This window comes from Bos indicus, chromosome 10, assembly GCF_029378745.1.
Source record: "Bos indicus isolate NIAB-ARS_2022 breed Sahiwal x Tharparkar chromosome 10, NIAB-ARS_B.indTharparkar_mat_pri_1.0, whole genome shotgun sequence".
Lineage (NCBI taxonomy): Eukaryota > Metazoa > Chordata > Mammalia > Artiodactyla > Bovidae > Bos > Bos indicus.
This window is the reverse complement of record NC_091769.1, coordinates 82,015,814-82,036,596: the sequence shown is the minus strand read 5'-3', so window position 1 is coordinate 82,036,596 and position 20,783 is coordinate 82,015,814. Positions and strand designations below refer to the sequence as shown.

Genomic DNA, 20,783 nt, shown 5'->3' with positions numbered 1-20,783 from the left:
TATCACAGAATGCTTTGTTGTACTTGTGAATTCTCGTCTAACCTGAATTTACATTCCATGGTGATAACATGGTAAATGTAGTGTTATCAAAGTAAATGAACACACACACACACAAAAAAAACTCACCTGCTAAAACCCACCTTCTCCTCACCCCAGGAAAAGTCATTTCTCTTCCTCAGGTGAGGTATTCTGCTCGCTCCACTGTGCTCCCATAATATATTTATTCACATCTTTATTATAGTTCTTAATGTTGTGTTATCATTGTTTTCTTGCATACTTATCACTTCTGTTAGACTGTGAGGGTATATAGTTTAGGATCCATGACATTCTTATATTCATAGTGCCTCCTATGTTATATGCATAATAAATGTTTGTTGGATTGGATTTTTTTCTCTTTTCTCATCCTTTATCATTTTGTTTCTTTTTTTTTAAAGATAATCTGCTGGGAATCTCTTGGGTTGACAGTTCCTGGATCCCTATTTTGAACAGTGGAAGTGTCCTGGATTATTTTTCAGAAAGAAGTAATCCTTTTTATGACAGGACATGTAATAACGAAGTGGTCAAAATGCAGAGGCTAACTTTAGAGCACTTAAAGTAAGTTATTAGTAAGAAGGTAGCATCTTTGCCAGCTACAGATTTTGTAATGAATATTTCTTTCCAGCTGTGGATCATGAAGTACAGAGTAGAAGTTTTGGAAGAACCGGAGTTTTGTTTGTACAAGTTTGACATGCAAAAGAATTATTAGTAGTCACTTGTAACCTAGGAAGTCTTTTCTTTATAACTTCCTATATTATAGTCCATTTAAAATGCAGTATGAAGTTTAGATGTAGATGTCATTGATTTTAACAATGCAGCTCTGTTGTCCTTAACCAGGTAACTGTATTTATTATCTCCTCTACATCTAATTTAATGTCTTAATCCATAGTGCCGTTTATAGAACATTTTTTTTTGTATGACAAGTAAAATTTTAGCCATACAAATACAAAGCAAGATTCTTCAGACTTCAGATGCTAAATAGTTAAGAATTTATTACTGATACAAAAGTTTCTGAAACAACTGGGTAATAGAGTTTTTCATCTGTCAGCTAAACATGGGGAGCGTGGATTCCAGGTAATTAAATTTCTTGTATTTTAAATAGCTTTCGTTGTGAGGTAAATATGTACATTTACTGAAGCATCTTGATGTTGCTTTTAAATATAGTATGTCAGAAGAAAATTTGTTGGAGGTGAGGATAAGGTTTGATGTTTTCTGGTTGGGTAGAATATATAGTAGAGATATATAATTAGGACAGATACAGTGTTCATGTATATTTTAATATTTTATATATATTTGTAGATCTCTTTGGTCAAGATGCATCGTGGGTATTTTAGTTGCCTTTTTTGAAATGTAAGTTCAGTGTACTTTCATGACTGAAAATACTCTTAACACAAGTTCATCATGAATTTTTATAGAGAAATTTTATTGTTGTTTAAAAACCAAATCTTACTTTATCTGTGCTCCACCTACCTGGGAAAAACAGCCAGTTTTATTGAACAGCCAGTTTTTATTATCACACATAGGCAGTTTTATCCTATTTACAATGTTGCTCTGCTTTTATATAATTGAATGTTCTGCAGAATTGTTTGTAGGGCATTCATAGATCTCTGAATTTTTGTCTCCTGTTTTCAGTCAGATGGTTGGAGTGGAATACATCCTTTTACACGCTCAAGAGCCCATTCTTTTTATCATTCGGAAGCAACAGCGGCAGTCCCCTACTCAAGGTAAAATGTGTAAACTTCAGGTATTATTTTCTTCTTAAAATACCATGATATATTGACTCCTGAGCTGTATGTTCTTATGTTTTTGGATTGGGTTCTGTTTTAGGGATCTATAGGAATCCATGTGTAGGCTTCCCATGCTTTCCCTTCTGTGAGGGGCCACACCAAGTCCACCCTCCCTCCAGTAGTGAAATGCACCCCCACATGCATAAGATGTCTGCTCAGGGAAGACCCTTAGAGACTCTTAAGTCCAGAATTTTTATTGAGGGCTGATCATGTAGACATCCTCTACATCCTCTACATGCCTGTCAAAATTCTAGTCTCTCAGAAGGAAATCATGTTTAATTCCTGGTAGATGCAGTTGCACCAGATTCATAAAAGATCAGTTGAAAACCGTCATCGACACATTGAACCAAAAGTCTTCTTTGGGTTGCTGCTGCTGCTGCTGCTAAGTCGCTTCAGTCGTGTCCGACTCTGTGCGACCCCATAGACGGCAGCACACCAGGCTCCCCCGTCCCTGGGATTCTCCAGGCAAGAACACTGGAGTGGGTTGCCATTTCCTTCTCCAGTGCATGAAAGTGAAAGTGAAGTCGCTCAGTCGTGTCCGACTCTTATCGACCCCATGGACTGCGGCCCACCAGGCTCCTCCGTCCATGGGATTTTCCAGGCAAGAGTGCTGGAGTGGGGTGCCATTGCCTTCTCCGATCTTTGGGTTATGTTACCAAATAAAAACTTGCTTTAGAAATCGTATGGAGAGTATAGAATTCAGACTTGATTTTGAATCAAAGAGCTAGTCACTCATTCCAGAGATGATCAGCTACATCTCCTAAATCACATATTCTCTTCAAGACCTTTGGGAACAACCTTCACCCTGGTGTTGATTCCAGAGAATGACTTTGCTAATGAAGTTGTGGTTCCAGAGTCAAGAATCCAAACTAACTTTCAAAATCAAAGATCAGAGTCCCTCCCCAGGGACACAGTTTCCATGATAGAAGGATTCCAGGTACAGAAGTGACCCACGATGACACCAGCCTCACTCGCAGCTGTTTTATTCCTTAGAACTTTGGACTGGAGCACAGAACCAAGTTGAGTGCGTCTGATACCTTCATCCTCGTGCTCTAAGGTCTTATTCCCCAAAATGTGGTTGACTGACAGCAGCATTGGATCACTTAGGAATTTGTTAGCAATGCATTGTCGTTACTACTCAGAGTCTAATTTTAACAAGACACTCAGATGATTCAGATGATCAGTAAGTTTAAGAAGCACTGCTCCTAGAGCAAAAGTTAGCACACTTCTGTGATGGTCCACATCACAAAGACTAAGTATTTAGGCTTTGTGGGCCTCATGGTCTCTGAGACTACTCCACTAGTGCTGTAGCAGCCTTAGATAATGATGCACATGAAGGGGTGTGGTGATTTTTCTAAATAACTTTATTTACAAAAACAGGAATTGGCAAATCCCACCTTAAGCTTTAAAATGGGAAAACGTCAAACTTTAGTTCTTAAGGAAGTGTATTTAGCAGTTTGTGTGCATAGCTGTATTAATAAACGTTTGTTTCTCCCACTGCCTTAGTTATCCCACTGGCTGATTACTATATTATTGCTGGAGTGATCTATCAGGCACCAGACTTGGGGTCAGTTATAAACTCTAGAGTGGTAAGTGTCTTTACATTCTTTAAACATTACAGAAAACTTCTAGCTGAACTACCTTCTTCCAAGAATTAAACAGGAACTCCTCTCCCTTGGAATAAAGTGTTGACCATTAGAATGTCTTAAGCATTGCTTCCTGTGGGCCAGCTCCATGTTCAAAGTATATACCACAGCCCCAGATACATAGTGATTCAGGTTCTGAAAAACAGAAGAATTACTGTCTTTGCACATGTAATACTGTGTAGTTACTTTGTAAATTATGGATGACTGATGAAAAGTTCAAAATTGGTTTTCCCTTTATCAGCTTACTGCAGTGCATGGCATTCAGTCAGCTTTTGATGAAGCTATGTCATACTGTCGATATCACCCTTCCAAAGGGTATTGGTGGCACTTCAAAGATCACGAAGAGCAAGGTAGGTGGGACACCTGGACCCTCCTAAAACACTTTTTGTTACTCGGAGGATGAAGCTGTTTTTCTTTCGAAAAATGGCTATCAGTGATTTCTTGGTGTGTTTTACCTCTAATAGGAAAATTTCATAGGATGATAACATTGTCAGAGCTAGGTTTCTTGCAACTAGATGTGGTAGTCATAGCATTCCCATAGCAACAGCAGGTATAAATTTTAATCTCTTTGGTAAGTGACGTCATTGATAAGTTGATTCAAGGTTTTAAAATATTTAGAAAACATACGGGAAATCATGATGAGGAAAGAGTAATGATGATATTTCCTTCTTTCTTAACTCTTGAGTCATCTTGAAGCCCGGAACCTAAATCTGAGTCTTTGAACTAGGGGAGATGCTCTTAAAGCCATATCTCCATTACCAGTCTGTTTCTGATTTTTCCATATGACCACTTGTTGTGATGCTAGGTGTCTAGTTTCCATAGCTGCTAATCCACTCCTTGTTCTGTACCATATTTTGCCAATAAAAATACTTCTAGAAACATATCTACAGCAGTATACCTATATTCTGCATTTCTCTTTAGAGAAATAGCAACTTAGGATGAATTACTATGGAAAAGGTAGCCTTGAAATAAAATTCAGACCCGTGGAATAAAGGGTCTTTGAGATGTGGTTGTATTTATTCTTGATAGTAGGTGCTGGCGACAACATTTGACTTAGGAAAGTTTGCATGAGTTGAATAAACTTCTCCCACGAGCTCTTTCCCCTAATTAAGTATTTGAAGTAAAACTTAACTGGAACGCTTCCTTTAGAGACAACCCACAGCATATTCCCCTCCCAGGGAAACGCCCACATGTGATTAATTTCAGAATTTCTCTTGTAAGTTCTTTTTTCTCTTCATGATCTTTTGTTGTCTGGTTTGTCCTGATTTTTAGTGGATTATAGTCTTCATAATTGAGTATGGTAACTTAAGTTTATGAAAATTACATTTTCCATTTGTGCCTATTAGGTTTTGTGGGAAAAACAAATTTAATACACTTAAAGTAAACATAAGATAGTTTCAGACATAATCAGAATGTGTTAGATAATTATGGAAAATGTAGCCTTAAAGTTTTTCATAATTATTTATTTCATAATTATTATGAAAACATAAGAACAGTGTCTATCCATGCTAAAACTGAAATATCTTTAAAAGATATGTCAGCTTTTTAAATGTTAGAATTTTAACCTCATTTCAGAGAGGGAGTTTGAATGCTTCTGTCCTTATGCTATGTTTAATGTATTTGGGGGGATTGCCTTTGGAATAGCAGCCATTAAAAAAAATGAAATTTGAATATATTTGTGGCAGACAAAGATTTGTGAAATATAAGGCACCAAAGTAATTAGTGTTTTGATTTGGACTTCATATTTTAATAGATAAAGTCAAACCTAAAGTCAAAAGGAAAGAAGAACCAAGTTCTATTTTCCAGAGACAGCGTGTGGATGCTTTGCTCCTAGATCTTAGACAAAAATTTCCACCCAAATTTGTGCAGGTAATGAGAATACATGTGGTTAATTTTGATTCAACACTTTTTCCTGACATTTTAATTTTTAATTAAAAACTGTTTCGGATGTGATCTAAACATAAAAACTCTGAATTGAAAGTTTTTCAAGGACTTAATGGAAAAAACGGGTAAAGGGAATCTAATTAATACTATTCTGTGCTCTGAAGTTTAATTCCTTATGGAATCCTCACAGACTGTGAGGCCTGCTTATAGATAATATATTCAGAAGGTTGCTGAAAGTGTTGGTAACAAAACTAGAATTTGGAACTCATGCTGTCATGCTGTATGCTACCTTCTAGCCTGAATATAGTGGATATATAAGTCGTTAAATGATAGAATAGTTTAAACTTTTGTAACACAATAGCACATTTGATGTGGAGGGTTTTGCATAACAAATGGAGGAGGCAGGAGTAAAAATAAATAGGCTTATGTCGTTCTGGTGTTGAAATTAAAATGAATTTTATTATGTCATTTTGGGTATTCCAACAGCAATAGCAGGTCTACTGAATGAGCTTTGGCAGAGAAGTAGGTGTGAAATGGAATATGTGAACATGTTATTCTCACGATTTGTCTCAGCTCTTATTTGTCTTTACAGGATTATATACACACAAGGTCATAGATGGGGTTCCCTCATAGCTTGGTTGGTAAAGAATTGGCTTGCAATGCAGGAGACCTAGGTTCAATCCCAGGTCAGGAAGATCCCCTGGTGAAGGAAATGGCAACCCACTCCAGTATTCTTGCCTGGAGAATCCCATGGACAGAGGAGCCTGGTGGGCTACAGTCCATGGGGTCGCAAGAGTTGGATACAACTTAGATACTTAGACTTAAGGTCATAGATACTGTTTTTCTTGTTGAGGGCCTATTTAAGAGATTTTCAAGGGTAGTTTCTGATTGAGAGTTTTCACACCCTGAGATGATTTTAGAACAGACCTCCCGTTCCCCCTTCTTTGACTCTACTGGATGAAATGTGCTGTTGGAATGGTGATATGGTACTGAAGGCAGCAGAGGCCCAGTTGGAATTCAGAAAAGTCAGTCTAGAGAAATCTCATGAATTGCACTTGAAGGTGAAACAATGTGTGTTGAATAAATAAATCAGTGAATTACAGCTGTATGTAAGATACTGAGTCGTGACTACAGAGTGTAAGAGATTAGGTGTGGCTGACCATTCATTCTCTGAGTACATAGTATATACTAGGAATGGTGGAGGCAGAACCTCTAGACCTACACAGTACAGTAGACCCTCAGCACATGTGGCTGTTGTGCATTTGAAACACGCCTAGTCCATAGTGAGTTGTGATATGTGTGGAAGACATACTGGGTTCAAGGACTTAGTACATAAAAGTATGTATAAAATATCTAGTTTAAAAATATTGGTTATATGTGTAGAATACTATTTGAAATACATTTGGTTAAAAATATTAAAGTTCATCTGTTTCTGAAAATGTGACTACTAGAAAATTTAAAATGACATATATAGTTGCATTTGTGGCTCACATTTTTTTTGGGGGGGGGTGCAGTGCTGATTTAGAAAAGGGAAATGGAAAATGCAAAACAAAAAACATGAAAAATTATTGATGAAAATATACTCAGAAACCAAGAAAATCCCTTGTTTGTTCTTTTGCTAATTTCCTGAGGTGGAAAGTTATATTTTTCAAGATATTTCCTTCTTTTTAATGAAGGGTTTTATCACTGTAAACTTTCCTCATAGTACTTCTTTTGCTGTCCTGTAAATTCTGATATGTTATGTTTTCAATTTCCTTTCTCTCCATATAATTTCTGATTCTCCTTTTTTATTCTTTCTTTGGCCTATTGGTTGTTCAGGAGTGTGTTGTTTAACTTCTACTGATAGAGACTAGAAAAATAATAGAAAAGAATCAATGGTACACCAGAAACTAACACAACATTTTAAATCAACTATACTTCAATTTAAAAAACAAGCAAACAACAACAAGGCAAAGGAACTAAGAGCTGGTGTTTTCAAAAGATAAAATTGACTAAATTTTAGCTAGACTAACAAAAAAGACTCAAGTAAAATTTGAGACATTACTGCTGAAGCCATGGAAATAAAATGATCTTAAGAGACTACTGTAAACAGTTTATATGCCAAGAAATTGGTTAACCTATAAGAAATTCCTTGATACATGACCTACCAAAGACTGACTCATTAAGAAATAGACAATCCGAACAGACCAATAATGAGTAAGGAGAACTGAATCAGTAATCTTAAACCTCCCAACAAAGAAAAGTCCAGGAAGAGATGACTTCATGGGTGAATTCTGCCAAACATTTAAAGAGAATTAACACCATTCTCAGACTCTTCAAAAAAACTGAAGAGAAGGGAACATTTCCAGATTCATTTTATGAGGCCAGCATTGCTCTGATACCAAAGACACAGACACTACAAGACAAGAAAACTGCAGACCAATACTCCTAGTAAAAATACGTGCAAAAATTCTCAATGAAATACTAGCAAATTAAATACAGTAGCCCATTAAGAGGATCATATATCATGATCAAGTGGGATTTATCCCTGGGATGCAGAGATGGTTCAACAAACCAAAATCAATCATTATAATACACTACATTATCAGGATGAAGAATAAAAATCCCATAATCATCTCAGTAGATGCAGAAGAAGCATTTGGGAAAATTCAATATCCTGTTACGGTAAAAACAAAGGTATGAAAGGAACATACCTCAACATAATAAAAGCCATTTGTAAGAGACCTACAGCTATCGTATTCAGTCGGGAAGAACAAAGCGTTTTCTCTTAGGATGAAAAACAAGACCAAGATTACATTCTCCATACTTCTATGCAACACAGTATTAGAAGGCCTAGCTAGAGAAATAGCCAACAAAAAAATAAAGGGATTCAGATAGGAAAGGAGTAAAATTGTTTGCTTGCATAGCAAACCCTAATGGCTCCATTAAAAAACTGTTAGAACCAATACATGAATTCAGTGAAGTTTCAGGGTATAAAATCAATACCCAAAAATCAGTTGCATGTCTATATTCTAACAACAAACTATCAGTAAAAGTAGCAAGAAAATTCCATTTAAAATAGCATCAAAAAACAGTCAGGGATAAACTTTTTATTATCAGCTTTATTGAGATATAACTGGTGTACAATGTTGTGTAAGTTTAACATGTACAACTTGTGGATTTGATACACTTATATATTGCAAAATGATTACTACCATAGCATTAGCTAATACCTCTGTTATGTCACATAATTACTATTTCTTTTTTATGGTGAGTTCATTTAAGTTTTACTCTCTTGTTCAGTCACTCAGTCATGTCTGACTCTTTGCAACCCCATGGACTACAGCACTCCAGGCTTCCCTGTCTTTTACTGTCTCCTGGAGTTTGTTCAAACTCTTGTCCATTGAATCAGTGATGCCATCCAACCGTCTCATCCTCTGTTGTCCCCTTCTTTTCCTGCCTTCAGTCTTTTGCTGCATCAGGGTCTTTTCCAGTGAGTCGGCTCTTCACATCAGGTGGCCAAAGTTTTGGAGCTTCAGCTTCAGCATCGTCCTTCTAATGAATGTTCAGAGTTGATTTCCTTTAGGATTGACTGGTTTGATCTCCTTACTCTTAGCAACTTTCAAATATATACTACAGTAATACTAGCAGTAATCACCAAGTTGCACATTAGATTCCCAGAATTTACTTCATCTTTTACCTTTGACCAGCATCTCCCCATTTCCCCCACTCCCTCAACCACTGGTGGGAACCACTCTTCTCTCTATGAGTTTGAATATTTTAGATTCCACATATAAATGATACCATATTTGGCTTTCTCTGTCTGACTTATTCAACACTTAGTATAATACTCTTTCAGTTCATCCATTTTTTCACAAATGGGAGGATATCCTTTCTCATGGCTGAATAATATTCCAGTGTGTGTGTGTATCGCATAAGTCTCTCACACACATACACATACACATCACATCTTTATCCTTTCTGTTGACAGATGTATAGGTTGTTTTCTATATCTTAACTTTTGTGAATAGTGCTTCAGTGAACGTGGGAATGCAGGTGACTGTTCAAGATCTTGTATTCACTCCATTTGAATATATACACAGAAATGGGATTGCTGGGTCATATGGTAGTTCTGTTATTAATTTTTAGGGGAACCTCCATACAGTTTTCTATAGTGGCTACACTAGATTTCCATCACTAGTGCACAAGTGTTCCTCCCGTCCTTTTTTTTTTTTTAACATTCTCACCAGTTGTCTTTTTTTTTTTTTTTTTTAAATTTGACTGTAATTGCTTTACAGTGCTGTGTTGGATGATTAGTGATGTTGAGCACCTCTCATGTATCTGTTGGCCATCTGTGTATCTTTTTTGGAAAAATACCTATTCAGGTCCTCTGCCCAGTTTTTAACTGAAGTGTTTGTTTTATGCTGTTAACTTGTATAAGTTGTCTATATATTTTGGATATTAACTTCTTACCAGATATGAGATTTGCACTTATTTCCTTCCATTTTGTAGATTGCCTGTTCATTTTGTTGATGATTTACTTTGCTGTGCAGAAGCTCTTTGGTTTGATGTATATAGTCCCACTTGTTTATGTTTGCTTTTGGTGTCATACCCAAAAAGGCATCACCAGGACTGATGTCAGGGAACTTACTGTCTGTTCTTTTGGGAGTTTTATGATTTCAGGTCTTACATTCAAGTCTTTAATCCATTTGAGTTAATTATTGTGTGTGGTGTAAATTGACCATATAAACATGGGTTTATTTCTGGGCTCTGTTTTGTTCCCTTGCTCTGTGTCTGTTTTTATTCCAGTACCATACTGTTTTGGTTTCTGTGGCTTTGTAATATAGTTTGAAATCTGAGTTATGTGTACTCCCACATTTATAATTATTGTGAATATTTTAGCATTATTCACAATAGCCAAAATCTGGAAGCAGCCATAATGTCCATCAACAGATGAATGGATAAAAAAACTGGGATAAGGTCTTCGGGTAAAGGTGGCAGAGCGTGGTTACAGCTTTTTGCTGACTACATTCAGCCCGTCTCGTAAACTTGTCCAAATAGAATATGCTTTGGCTGCTGTAGCTGGAGGAGCTCCTTCAGTGGGAATTAAAGCTGCAAGTGGCATGGTCTTGGCAACTGAGAAGAAACAGAAATCCATTCTGTATGATGAGCGAAGTGTCCACAAAGTGGAACCAGTCACCAAGCATATAGGTTTGGTGTATAGTGGCATGGGCCCAGATTACAGGGTACTTGTGCACAGAGCTTGAAAACTAGCTCAACAGTGCTGTCTCGTTTACCAAGAGCCCATTCCCAGAGCTCAGCTGGTCCAGGGAGTAGCTTCCATGATGGAATACACCCAGTCAGATGGTGTTTGCCCATTTGGAGTTTCTTTACTTATCTGTAGTTGGAATGAAGGATGGCCATATTTATTTCAGTCAGATCCATCTGGAGCTTACTTTGTCTGGAAAGCCACAGCAATGGGAAAGAACTATGTGAATGGGAAAACTTTCCTTGAGAAAAGATATAATGAAGATCTGGAACTTGAAGATGCCATTCATACAGTCATATTAACCCTAAAGGAAAGCTTTGAAGGGCATATGACAGAAGATAATATAGAAGTTGGAATCTGCAATGAAGCTGGATTTAGGAGGCTTTCCCCAACTGAAGTTAAGGATTATTTGGCTGCCATTGCATAATAATGCAAATAATTAAGTGACTGAAAATCCAGAATTTCAGATAACTTCTCTACTTAAACATGTTTAAAGTATGTTTTGTTTTGTAGACTTTTTGCATACTTATTTCTACATGGTTTGATGGACTGATGTTTTTAAAATGAGACTTATACACCATAATAAACTCTTAAATTAACTTCCAAAAAAGAATCTGTGGGATAGACATACATTCAGTCTTAGAAAAAAAAGGAAATTGTACTATTTGTGGTATCATGGATGAACCTGGGAGATAATTGTGCTAAGTGAGATAAGTCAGTCACCTAAGGATGAATACTGTATGATTTCACTTATATGAGGTATCCAGAATATTCAGTAGTCAGACTTACAGGTGCAGAAACATTATAGTGATTGCCAGAGGATGAAGGAAGAGGAAAATAAGGAGTTGTAAAAAGGATGTAGTTACAGCTCTATGAATATGAATAAGTTGTAGAGATAGGCTGTATAGCATACTGCTTATAGTTGACATTACGGTGTTGTGCATTTAAAAACTTGCTAGGAGGGTGGATCTCATGTTGAGTGTTCTTAGTGTGCATGCACACAAACACACAGAACTCCAAACTAAAGCAGCAAGAGGAATCTTGGAGGTGATGGATATGTTTATTACCTTGATTGTGATGATGGTATCACAGGTATATGTGTATGTCCAGACTCACCAAGTTGTGTATATCAAATATGTGCCATGTTTTTGCATATCAGTTATACTGTAGTGTACTTGTAAAAAAAAAAAAAAAGAACCAGAAAATACTCTGAAGTTTGATTACTTTTATATGTTTTATGAAGGGAAGAGTGGTGAAATATGAGACTTAAAAATTGGATTAAAGTCATATTTAGGAGAACTTTATATGCTCCACAAAGGAGTTTATTGTTAACTCTATAGTCCAGTATTCAGTCACTATTTTAAACCCATAACCCAAGAGTCATACAGGATATACTCTTTTGTTTCAACAGTGAAAATGCATCAACGTGTTTGTGATGTTTCTGCCCTAGGAAGTCTGTTAGAGACTTGGTGCCCAGGTTTTGGGAGGTTTTTCAGGTGCCCTTTACCTAACACATGTAGGCTTCTCGGGTGGCACTAGTGGTAAAGAACCTGCCTGGCGAATGCATGAGACATGAGATGTGGGTTCAGTCCCTGGGTTGGGAAGATCCCCTGGAGAAGGGCCTGGCAACCCACTCCAGTATTCATACCTGGAGGATCCCATGGGCAGAGGAGCCTGGCAGACTATAGTTCATAGAGTTGCACAGAGTTGGACACAACTGAAGGGACTTAGCACCCCCGCACCTAGCACATACCAAAATTCCACCACATTCTTTGAAGGAAGCAAAAACAGCGTTGTAAATACAGTCTAGGCATAATTAACTGCTGTTATCAGTTAGGAAATGGTGGGAACCCTCCTGAAATCCAAGTTTCCAGATACCAGTCAAAGGCCAACCTTCCAAGCTGGCCCTTTTAAGGATCAAAGCCTCAGGCCTTCTGTGTTAACCTTTTCTGTACAGTGGGTAATAATGGAAAACTCAGTTTTGGTCTTATTAAGTGTAGTGGTTCCCAGAACTTGTAGTTGGAGTGGGTTGGTAGTCAGTGGGCAGCATGACTCTGGAGCATATGATAACCGAAAATTTTGAAGCCTTTAGTTGTAGGAATAGAAAAGAAAGCTTAGGGAGGGCATGTAAATTCAGAAGGAAATTCAGAAAACAAATAGAGGCATTAAGTGTTCTATTAGAATACTTTTATTCTGAGATGACAGGGAAGTATAGAGAAGTATTTTTCATGTATGTATGTCTGCATGAAATGGCAAGCCACTCCAGTGTTCTTGCCTGCAGAATCCCAGGGACTGGGGAGCCTGGTGGGCTGCCATCTATGGGGTTGCATAGAGTCGGACACGACTGAAGTGACTTAGCAGTAGCAGCAGCAGAAGGGAGAGAGTTTGGGATGTTGACTCCTTCCTTGGCTGATGGTGAAGGGTAGGTTGTGAGCCTTAAGGACGAAGAAGGAGCGGGGGAGGAGAAAAGTGTTTTAAAGCATTTAACTTGGGAAAGAGATCCTAGAGACGACAGGGCCCACTCACGTTTAAGAATTGCTGTGCTGAATGAAGGATCTGACCTTGTTCCTGACTCCTAGTGCCCCCGTCATTTTTTCCTGCAGTTTGATTTCTAATAGTGTACTCACTCAACAGAAGTCTTATATTCAGAGAAAAATACCTCTTTCTTTACTTCTGATACCTGCCAACTTTAAAAATCAGTCATCCAGATTTCATTCTGCTTACTTATAGCTCGTTTCCCCTAACCAAGTAAGTCTATGGAGTTTTGAAAAGCTCCATTATTCCCTCTCATTGGATTCTCCTTAGCTACTTTTTAAAAAATTGTAGCCTCAGTGCAGACACAAAGGACTTTATTGATGTTCAAGGTTTTTCTTTTTTTTAAATGTTTGATTCTTTGGTTCTAGTTTTACATTTGTGTCTTTTTGGAACTGGGGGTTAAGAAGTAGAGAATAAGTTTACTTTTTATGGTACATGGATAGTAGTTCTTCATCAAGTAATTTATAATATAATTTGCATGCAGGTATAATTTTAATGAAAATTATGAAGTCAAGAAGAAGAAAGCTTTGCTAACCTTCCCTGTTTTTTTTCTCCTTTTCCTCCACCTCCCTCCCCTACTCTTAAACTTACAGCAAAAGTCTGGAGAAAAGCCTGTCCCAGGTATGGTTCATCTGATAACTCTTACTAAACTTGAAATAATAACTATAACATGTGAGATGAATTGTCATTTTGTCCTTTTAGACTCTCTAATGGTAATTTGTTACTCCTAACCTTTGTTTTGATTTGCTGAATTGCCAAAAGATGGTGTTTTTGTGGTAATTATAGTAGTATTTAAAAGATGAATTGGAGTGGGATGAATAGGTATTGAGGATGCGTGGAAAAGCTGAGGTGACTTGAGGTTGTATCATAATTTGCTTGTATTACCAGGTTTTGGGTCTTACCAGGTAAAATGAATTGATTCTTAAACATCTGCCTGATGAAACAGCTAAATCTAGAACTTGGGATAAGTAGTTTAAGTGAATTCGAGAGTCTGAACCATTCACATTAACCATTGTCTAAACTGGTCTCATCCCTCCACCCACCATCCCCTCCAAAAAATATCTGCTTTTGATGTCTAGTGGATCAGACAAAGAAAGAGGCAGAACCTCTACCAGAGACTGTAAAATCTGAGGAGAAGGAGACCGCAAAGAATGTGCAACAGACAGTGGGCACTAAAGGCCCACCTGAAAAACGAATGAGACTCCAGTGAGTATTGGAGAAGAGAGAAGCTGGCAAGACTCCTCTTGGCCACGGTTTACCTCATTACTGTGACAGGCTCTTGAACTTTAAAATTCTTTGTCACAATCATTTGTATAGAATGTGCTTATTCTTTAAGAAAGGATGTTAAGGATGCTCATGCTATCAACCTAAATATTTTTAATGTATCTTTTGTAACCTTTTCCCTTCTGGACTTAAGCAGCTTCCTGTCTCACATGTTTACTGCTATATATGTTTAAAAACAAAATAAAGGTATTTGTATAAATTACTTTATCTTGACTTTCCCCCCCTATTTTCCCTCTGAAATATGTCCAGGTACATTTTGCAGACACAAAGGATTTTTGTTAAAGTAGTAACTAAGCTGATTTTCTATTCTTAGTTGCATATTCCTCAGTATTAAAATAGTAAAGTTACTGACAATGTGAAAGATAAAGGGAAAACAACCTTATTCACTGAAACCAATGTCCCACAAATACCATAGCAATATTGTGAATTTTCCTTGTCTTCTTTTTCTATGTGTAGATTCTTTTTTTTTTTTGGCTTCACTGTGTGGCATGGAAGCATGGAGTCTTAACCACTGGACCACCAGGAAAATTCCTATGTGTAGATATTTTTAAAACCATAGTTTGTAATTTTTCTCTTCATACTGTTTTACTTTATCATGTTTTGTCTGTTGTATGCACTATTAAAAGACGCTTACTCCTTGGAAGGAAAGTTATGACCAACCTAGATAGCATATTCAAAAGCAGAGACATTACTTTGCCAACAAAGGTCCGTCTAGTCAAGGCTATGGTTTTTCCAGTGGTCATGTATGGATATGAGAGTTGGACTGTGAAGAAGGCTGAGCACCGAAGAATTGATGCTTTTGAACTGTGGTGTTGGAGAAGACTCTTGAGAGTCCCTTGGACTGCAAGGAGATCCAACCAGTCCATTCTGAAGGAGATCAGTCCTGGGATTTCTTTGGAAGGAATGATGCTAAAGCTGAAACTCCAGTACTTTGGGCACCTCATGTGAAGAGTTGACTCATTGGAAAAGACTCTGATGCTGGGAGGGATTGGGGGCAGGAGGAGAAGGGGACGATAGAGGATGAGATGGCTGGATGGCATCACTGACTCAATGGACGTGAGTCTGGGTGAACTCCAGGAATTGGTGATGGACAGGGAGGCCTGGCGTGCTGTGATTCATGGGGTCGCAAAGAGTTAGACATGACTGAGCGACTGAACTGAACTGAATTGATGCACTATGCCATGATTACTTAGTTTTTATAGACTATTTATAGTTTATTGACTGAATAATTCCTTTGAATGATTATATCTGTTTTCTTAAACTCTCCCTGTGTTGTACTTAAGTTTTTCCCAGTTTGCATTATTTAAATAAGACTGTAGTGATTTCGGGGCTTTCCAAGTGGTGGTGATGGTAATGAGCCCGCCTGCCAGTGCAGGTTAGATGCAAGAGACATAAGTTTGATCCTTAGGTCAGGAAAGTCTCCTGGAGGAGGACACAGCAACCCACTCCAATGTTCTTGCCTGGAGAATCCCAGGAACAGAGGGGCCTGGCAGACTGCAGTTCATGTGGTCGCACAGAGTTGGACATGACTGAAACAACTTAGCATGCACGCATGCAGTGATTACATTTAGCATTTATTTCCTTAGTATAGACTCCCAGCAGTAGAATCACTAGAATCTGTACTTTTTTTTTGCTGTTAGTCCATATTGCCAGGTTGTTTTTCTCAAAAGTTTTGCTGTTAACTATTGTAACAGCAAAATATGAAAATACCAACTTCTCCAGAATCTTGCTAACACTAAGTATTACAGTACACATTTTTAGTGCAAAGTAGCAAAAAAATGGTGTTTCATTATTTTAAGTGGTTGAATAATTTCTTATCTTTGATTTTTGCTTTTATGAAATATCTAATTTTCTGAATTGTGTAAGATTTTTAATTTTGACAATTTCAAGGTTATAGAAAAGTTACAAATAATTGTAGAAATAATACAAATAATTCCTCCATATATACTTTTTGCCCAAATTCCCCATATAACAAGATTTTCCATGTTTGTTTATTCTTTAATCTTTGTCTCTAACTCCTGCTGTCATTTGCTGTCTCTCTCTGTCTCTCTATATGTGCGAATGTGTATTATTGTTGTTTAGTTGCTTAGTCATGACCAACTCTTTTGCAATCCCATGGACTGTAGCCCACCAGGCTCCTCCATCCATGGGATTTTCCAGGCAAGAATACTGGATTGGGTTGCCATTTCCTTCTCCGGGGGACCTTCCAGACCCAGGGGTGAAACCTGTGTCTCCTGCATTGGCAGGTGGATTCTTTACCACTGAGCCATCAGGGAAGCCCTGTGAGTGTGTATGCATATGTATAATACATATGTACACCTCTTATTTTGAATTGAGAGACAACTGCAGTCATGATACCTGTTTCCCCTTAGAATTTTAGTGTACATTTCCTAAGATCAAGGACATTCTCTTACATAGTCTTGGCACAATTATCAAAATTAAACCAGTATGATACCATTATCTAATCTGTAGGTCTTTTTTAGGTCTTGCTAGTGGTGCCAGGAATGTCAGCAAAAGAATATCCTGAATTGTACATTAGATTTAGTTGTCTTGTCTCTCTAGTCTGCTTTAATCTGGAACAGTTCTTTAATTCCTTGTTTTTCATGACTTAATATTTAAAGAGTTTGGGCCAGTTATTTTGTTGAATGTTTCTTAGTTTGGGTTTGTTTGATACATTTTCATAATTAAATTCACCTCATGTACTTTTGTTAGGAATACCATGGAAAAGATGCTTATGGAGGCATGAGCTATTTGTTCCATTGCTGGTGATGTTAACTTGGAATACTTGGTTAAGGTAGTGTTTGTCAGGTACTCCACTGTAAAGTTAGAATTTTTCTTTTCATAATTTTAAGTATCATGAGGTGGGGATATGGGGTGGGGGAATAGTTTGAGGCTCTGTAAATGCCATGTTATTCCTCAAAATTTTACCCTCCGGCAGCTTTCATTGATCATTCTTACCTGAATCATTTCTTACTATTAGGGTTGCCAAATGGTGGTTTTCTAATTTCTTCTTTCTTTCTGTGTTTATTACTTGGCTTTCTATTATAAATAAGAGCTGCACCTGCACCGCCCCCACCCCAGTACTTACTTGTTTATATCACTGTAGACACCTGGAATCTTATTTGTTCAATGTGTTGTTATTTCTTCATTGTCATTAATTTATACTGATGCTCAAATTGTGCCAGACTGGGCCAATGGGAACCAGTTCAAACTGATTCCTGTGGTCCTTTTGACATAATCCTGTCATTCCTTGAGTATCTTTTGTGTTTTGGCACAATAAGATACCCCAAGTTCATCTCAAAAACCCTCGAGTCAGCCATTTCTCTAAGGGTCCCTCCTTCTTTTTAATAGAGAATATATTTGGAAATCAAGATCTGTGTGCTAGGTATGTTCATTTGCTACTGGGGTGCATGGCTTCTGGGCTTTTTTAGATGATAGAGTTAAGAAATAGACATATACTGGGACATCCCTGGTGGGGATGTCTCCAGACTCCATGCTGCCATTACAGGGGGCATGGGTTCAATCCCTGGTTCTGGAAGTAAGATCCTGCATGTTGCATGGCATAGCCAAAAAAAAGAAAAGAAATGTGTGTGTGTGTGTGACATGAATGAATACACGTATGTCTGCACACATATCTGTTTATTCTGTATATATTAAAAGCTACCCCAAAAATCACTGCAGATGATGACTGCAACCATGAAATTAAAAGACACTGCTCCTGGGAAGGAAAGCTATGACAAACCTAGACAGCATATTAAAAAGCAGAGACATCACTTTGCTGACAAAGGTCCATATAGTCAAAACTATAGTTTTGACTATATGTACGTATATGAGAGTTGGACCATAAAGAAGGTTGAGCGCCAAAGCATTGATGCTTTTGAACTGTGGTGCTGGAGAAGGCTCTTTTGAACGTCCCTTGGACAGCAAGCAGATCAAACCAAGCAATCTTAAAGGAAATCAAGCCTGAATATTCGTTGGAAGAACTGATGCTGAAGCTCTAATACTTTGGCCACTTGATGTGAAAAGCCAACTTTGGGAGATGGTGAGGGACAGGGAGGCCTATCTTGCAGCAGTCCACGGGGTCACAAAGAGTCGAACATGACTAGGTGACTGAGCAGCACCACTACCACCCGTCTTGTGTATCTTGTTGAGGCTGAAATTTGTATTTCCTGATGATTTAGTGATGTTAATTAAGCATTCTTTCCTGCGACTATTGACTATTTGAATATTCTTTTTTGTGAAGTGTGTCCATTTTTGTGAAGTATGTTTTGTCTGTTTGTCTCCCAGAGTCAGAAGAGTCCTTTGTATGCATGGACAAGAGTCCTTACATGTATTGTTTTTAAATGTATCTTTAAAGCCAGGGTGTAAGTCCACTCTGGCTTGCCTTCTTACCCTTTAATGGTGACTTAAAATGATCATGAGAAACGCTGGGCTGGAAGAAGCACAAGCTGGAATCAAGATTGCCGGGAGAAATATCAGTAACCTCAGATATGCAGATGACACGACCCTTATGGCAGAAAGTGAAGAAGAACTAAAGATGAAGGTGAAAGAGGAGAGTGAAAAAGTTGGCTTAAAGCTCAACATTCAGATCATGGCATCCGGACCCATCTTCATGGCAAATAGATGGGGAAACAGTGGAAACAGTGGCTGACTTTATTTTTCTGGGCTCCAGAATCACTGCAGATGGTGATTGCAGCCATGAAATTAAAAGATGCTTGCTCCTTTTAATAAAAGGTTATGAACAACCTAGACAGCATATTAAAAAGCAGAGACATTACTTTGTCAACAAAGGTCTGTTGAGTCAAGGCCGTTGTTTTTCCAGTGGTCATGCATGGATGTGAGAGTTGGACTATAAAGAAAGCTTAGTGCCAAAGAATTGATGCTTCTGAACTATGGTGTTGGAGAAGACTCTTGAGAGTCCCTTGGACTGCAAGGAGATCCAACCAGTCCATTCTGAAGGAAATCAGTCCTGGGTGTTCACTGGAAGGACTGATTTTGAAGCTGAAACTCCAATCCTTTGGCCACCTGATGCGAAGAGCTGACTCATTTGAAAAGACCCTGATGCTGGGAAAGATTGAGGGCAGGAGGAGAAGGGGAAGACAGAGGATGAGATGGTTGGATGGCATCACCGACTCAATGGACATGAGTTTGGGTGGACTCCGGGAGTTGGTGATGGACAGGGAGGCCTGGTGTGCTGCAGTCCATGGGGTCGCAAAGAGTTGGACACAACTGAGCAACTGAACTGAACTGAAAAATGATCAAGTGTTTCTAATTTTAACATTGCTTGGTTTGTCAGTCTCCTCCATTATTAATGCTTTTTTGTGTCTTGTTTGAGGTTTTTCTCTACATTGTAGTTATGAAAATGTACTCTTCTGTCATTATCTACAAGCTTCATTATTTTGCATTCTCCATGTAAAGTCACAATACTCCAACCAGTAGTTGCAATGTTTTTCATCATTGCATACTCCTCTCTTAATGACATTTCTCTAATTTACAGAGTTGAGGGTCGAATAACGGACACAGCTCCTTATACATACCTTGCCTATAGCACACAGGGTGCCATCTTTTACTTCTCCAATATCAACTGTATCCTTCCCAAAGTGGGAGCTGGCTTCCTAATACTTGATACCTTTAACAGTGTTGTCTGAATTATGGCATTGTGTTACTTTAGATTGGGAATTGTTTATGTATTCACGCTTTACTCTTTCACACAAAACATTTGAAGAAAGACATCTTTTGTATGTTGAATTTCCACACCATATTGGCCTCAGTGATCTCCTTGTGCATTAATTGTTTTGTATCTGCTCAGGGGGCACTCCTTGCTTTATGATAAAAAATGTATTGACCTAGTTTATTGTGGTTGTTACACATTTTGTGATAGCAGTAGATGGTGTCACCACAAGGCATCCCATCTTGCACATAGAAATTGCCAGGGCGTCACCTTGAACTTCCATTGTACCACTCAGGAAGGTTACATTCTTGTGCTCTATAGAGCATTCTAAGAGAAGCAGACTTAGATTTTACATGGCAAGATCCAAAAGCAGCCTGCCCAAGGTTTCAATTTACAAGAAGTACACAAGGATCCTTTCTGCACTGACATTCTGATCCACAGTCACAGCGTACTTTTTCAACTTCCGCTTCCTTATTATGACATTATTCTGATGGCTGATGTTTTGAGAAGCTGGTGTATTCATTACACAGAGTCCCTTGTGATGAATGAGGTTAAAGTAACTTCCATAGCAGCAGTTGCCAGGAGCACTGGTACTTGTATTATAGGCATTCATGATGCAGTGTTTTTTCTCACATAAACAGAATTCCTATGTATGAGACATAACAAGATTATGACCCTTGTTGAACAATGAC

The 20,783-nt window shown here is 38.0% G+C and overlaps 1 protein-coding gene and 1 pseudogene across 2 annotated transcripts in view; both read left to right on the top strand.

The window, feature by feature from the left end:
* Positions 1-20,783, top strand: part of MED6 (mediator complex subunit 6) — a 48,172-nt gene that overhangs the window by 6,201 nt on the left and 21,188 nt on the right. The window contains exons 2-8 of one of the 2 annotated variants that reach the window (XM_019969150.2): positions 435-594; positions 1,669-1,760; positions 3,330-3,412; positions 3,711-3,819; positions 5,223-5,338; positions 13,730-13,757; positions 14,216-14,622. In XM_019969150.2, the coding sequence (XP_019824709.1) occupies positions 435-594; positions 1,669-1,760; positions 3,330-3,412; positions 3,711-3,819; positions 5,223-5,338; positions 13,730-13,757; positions 14,216-14,346 (719 nt within the window). In that variant the 3' untranslated portion in view covers positions 14,347-14,622. Of the gene's footprint in view, positions 1-434; positions 595-1,668; positions 1,761-3,329; positions 3,413-3,710; positions 3,820-5,222; positions 5,339-13,729; positions 13,758-14,215; positions 14,623-20,783 lie in introns of those variants that run through there. The other variant, XM_019969151.2, reaches the window with a different exon arrangement.
* On the top strand, positions 10,312-11,806 carry LOC109564157 (proteasome subunit alpha type-2 pseudogene; annotated as a pseudogene).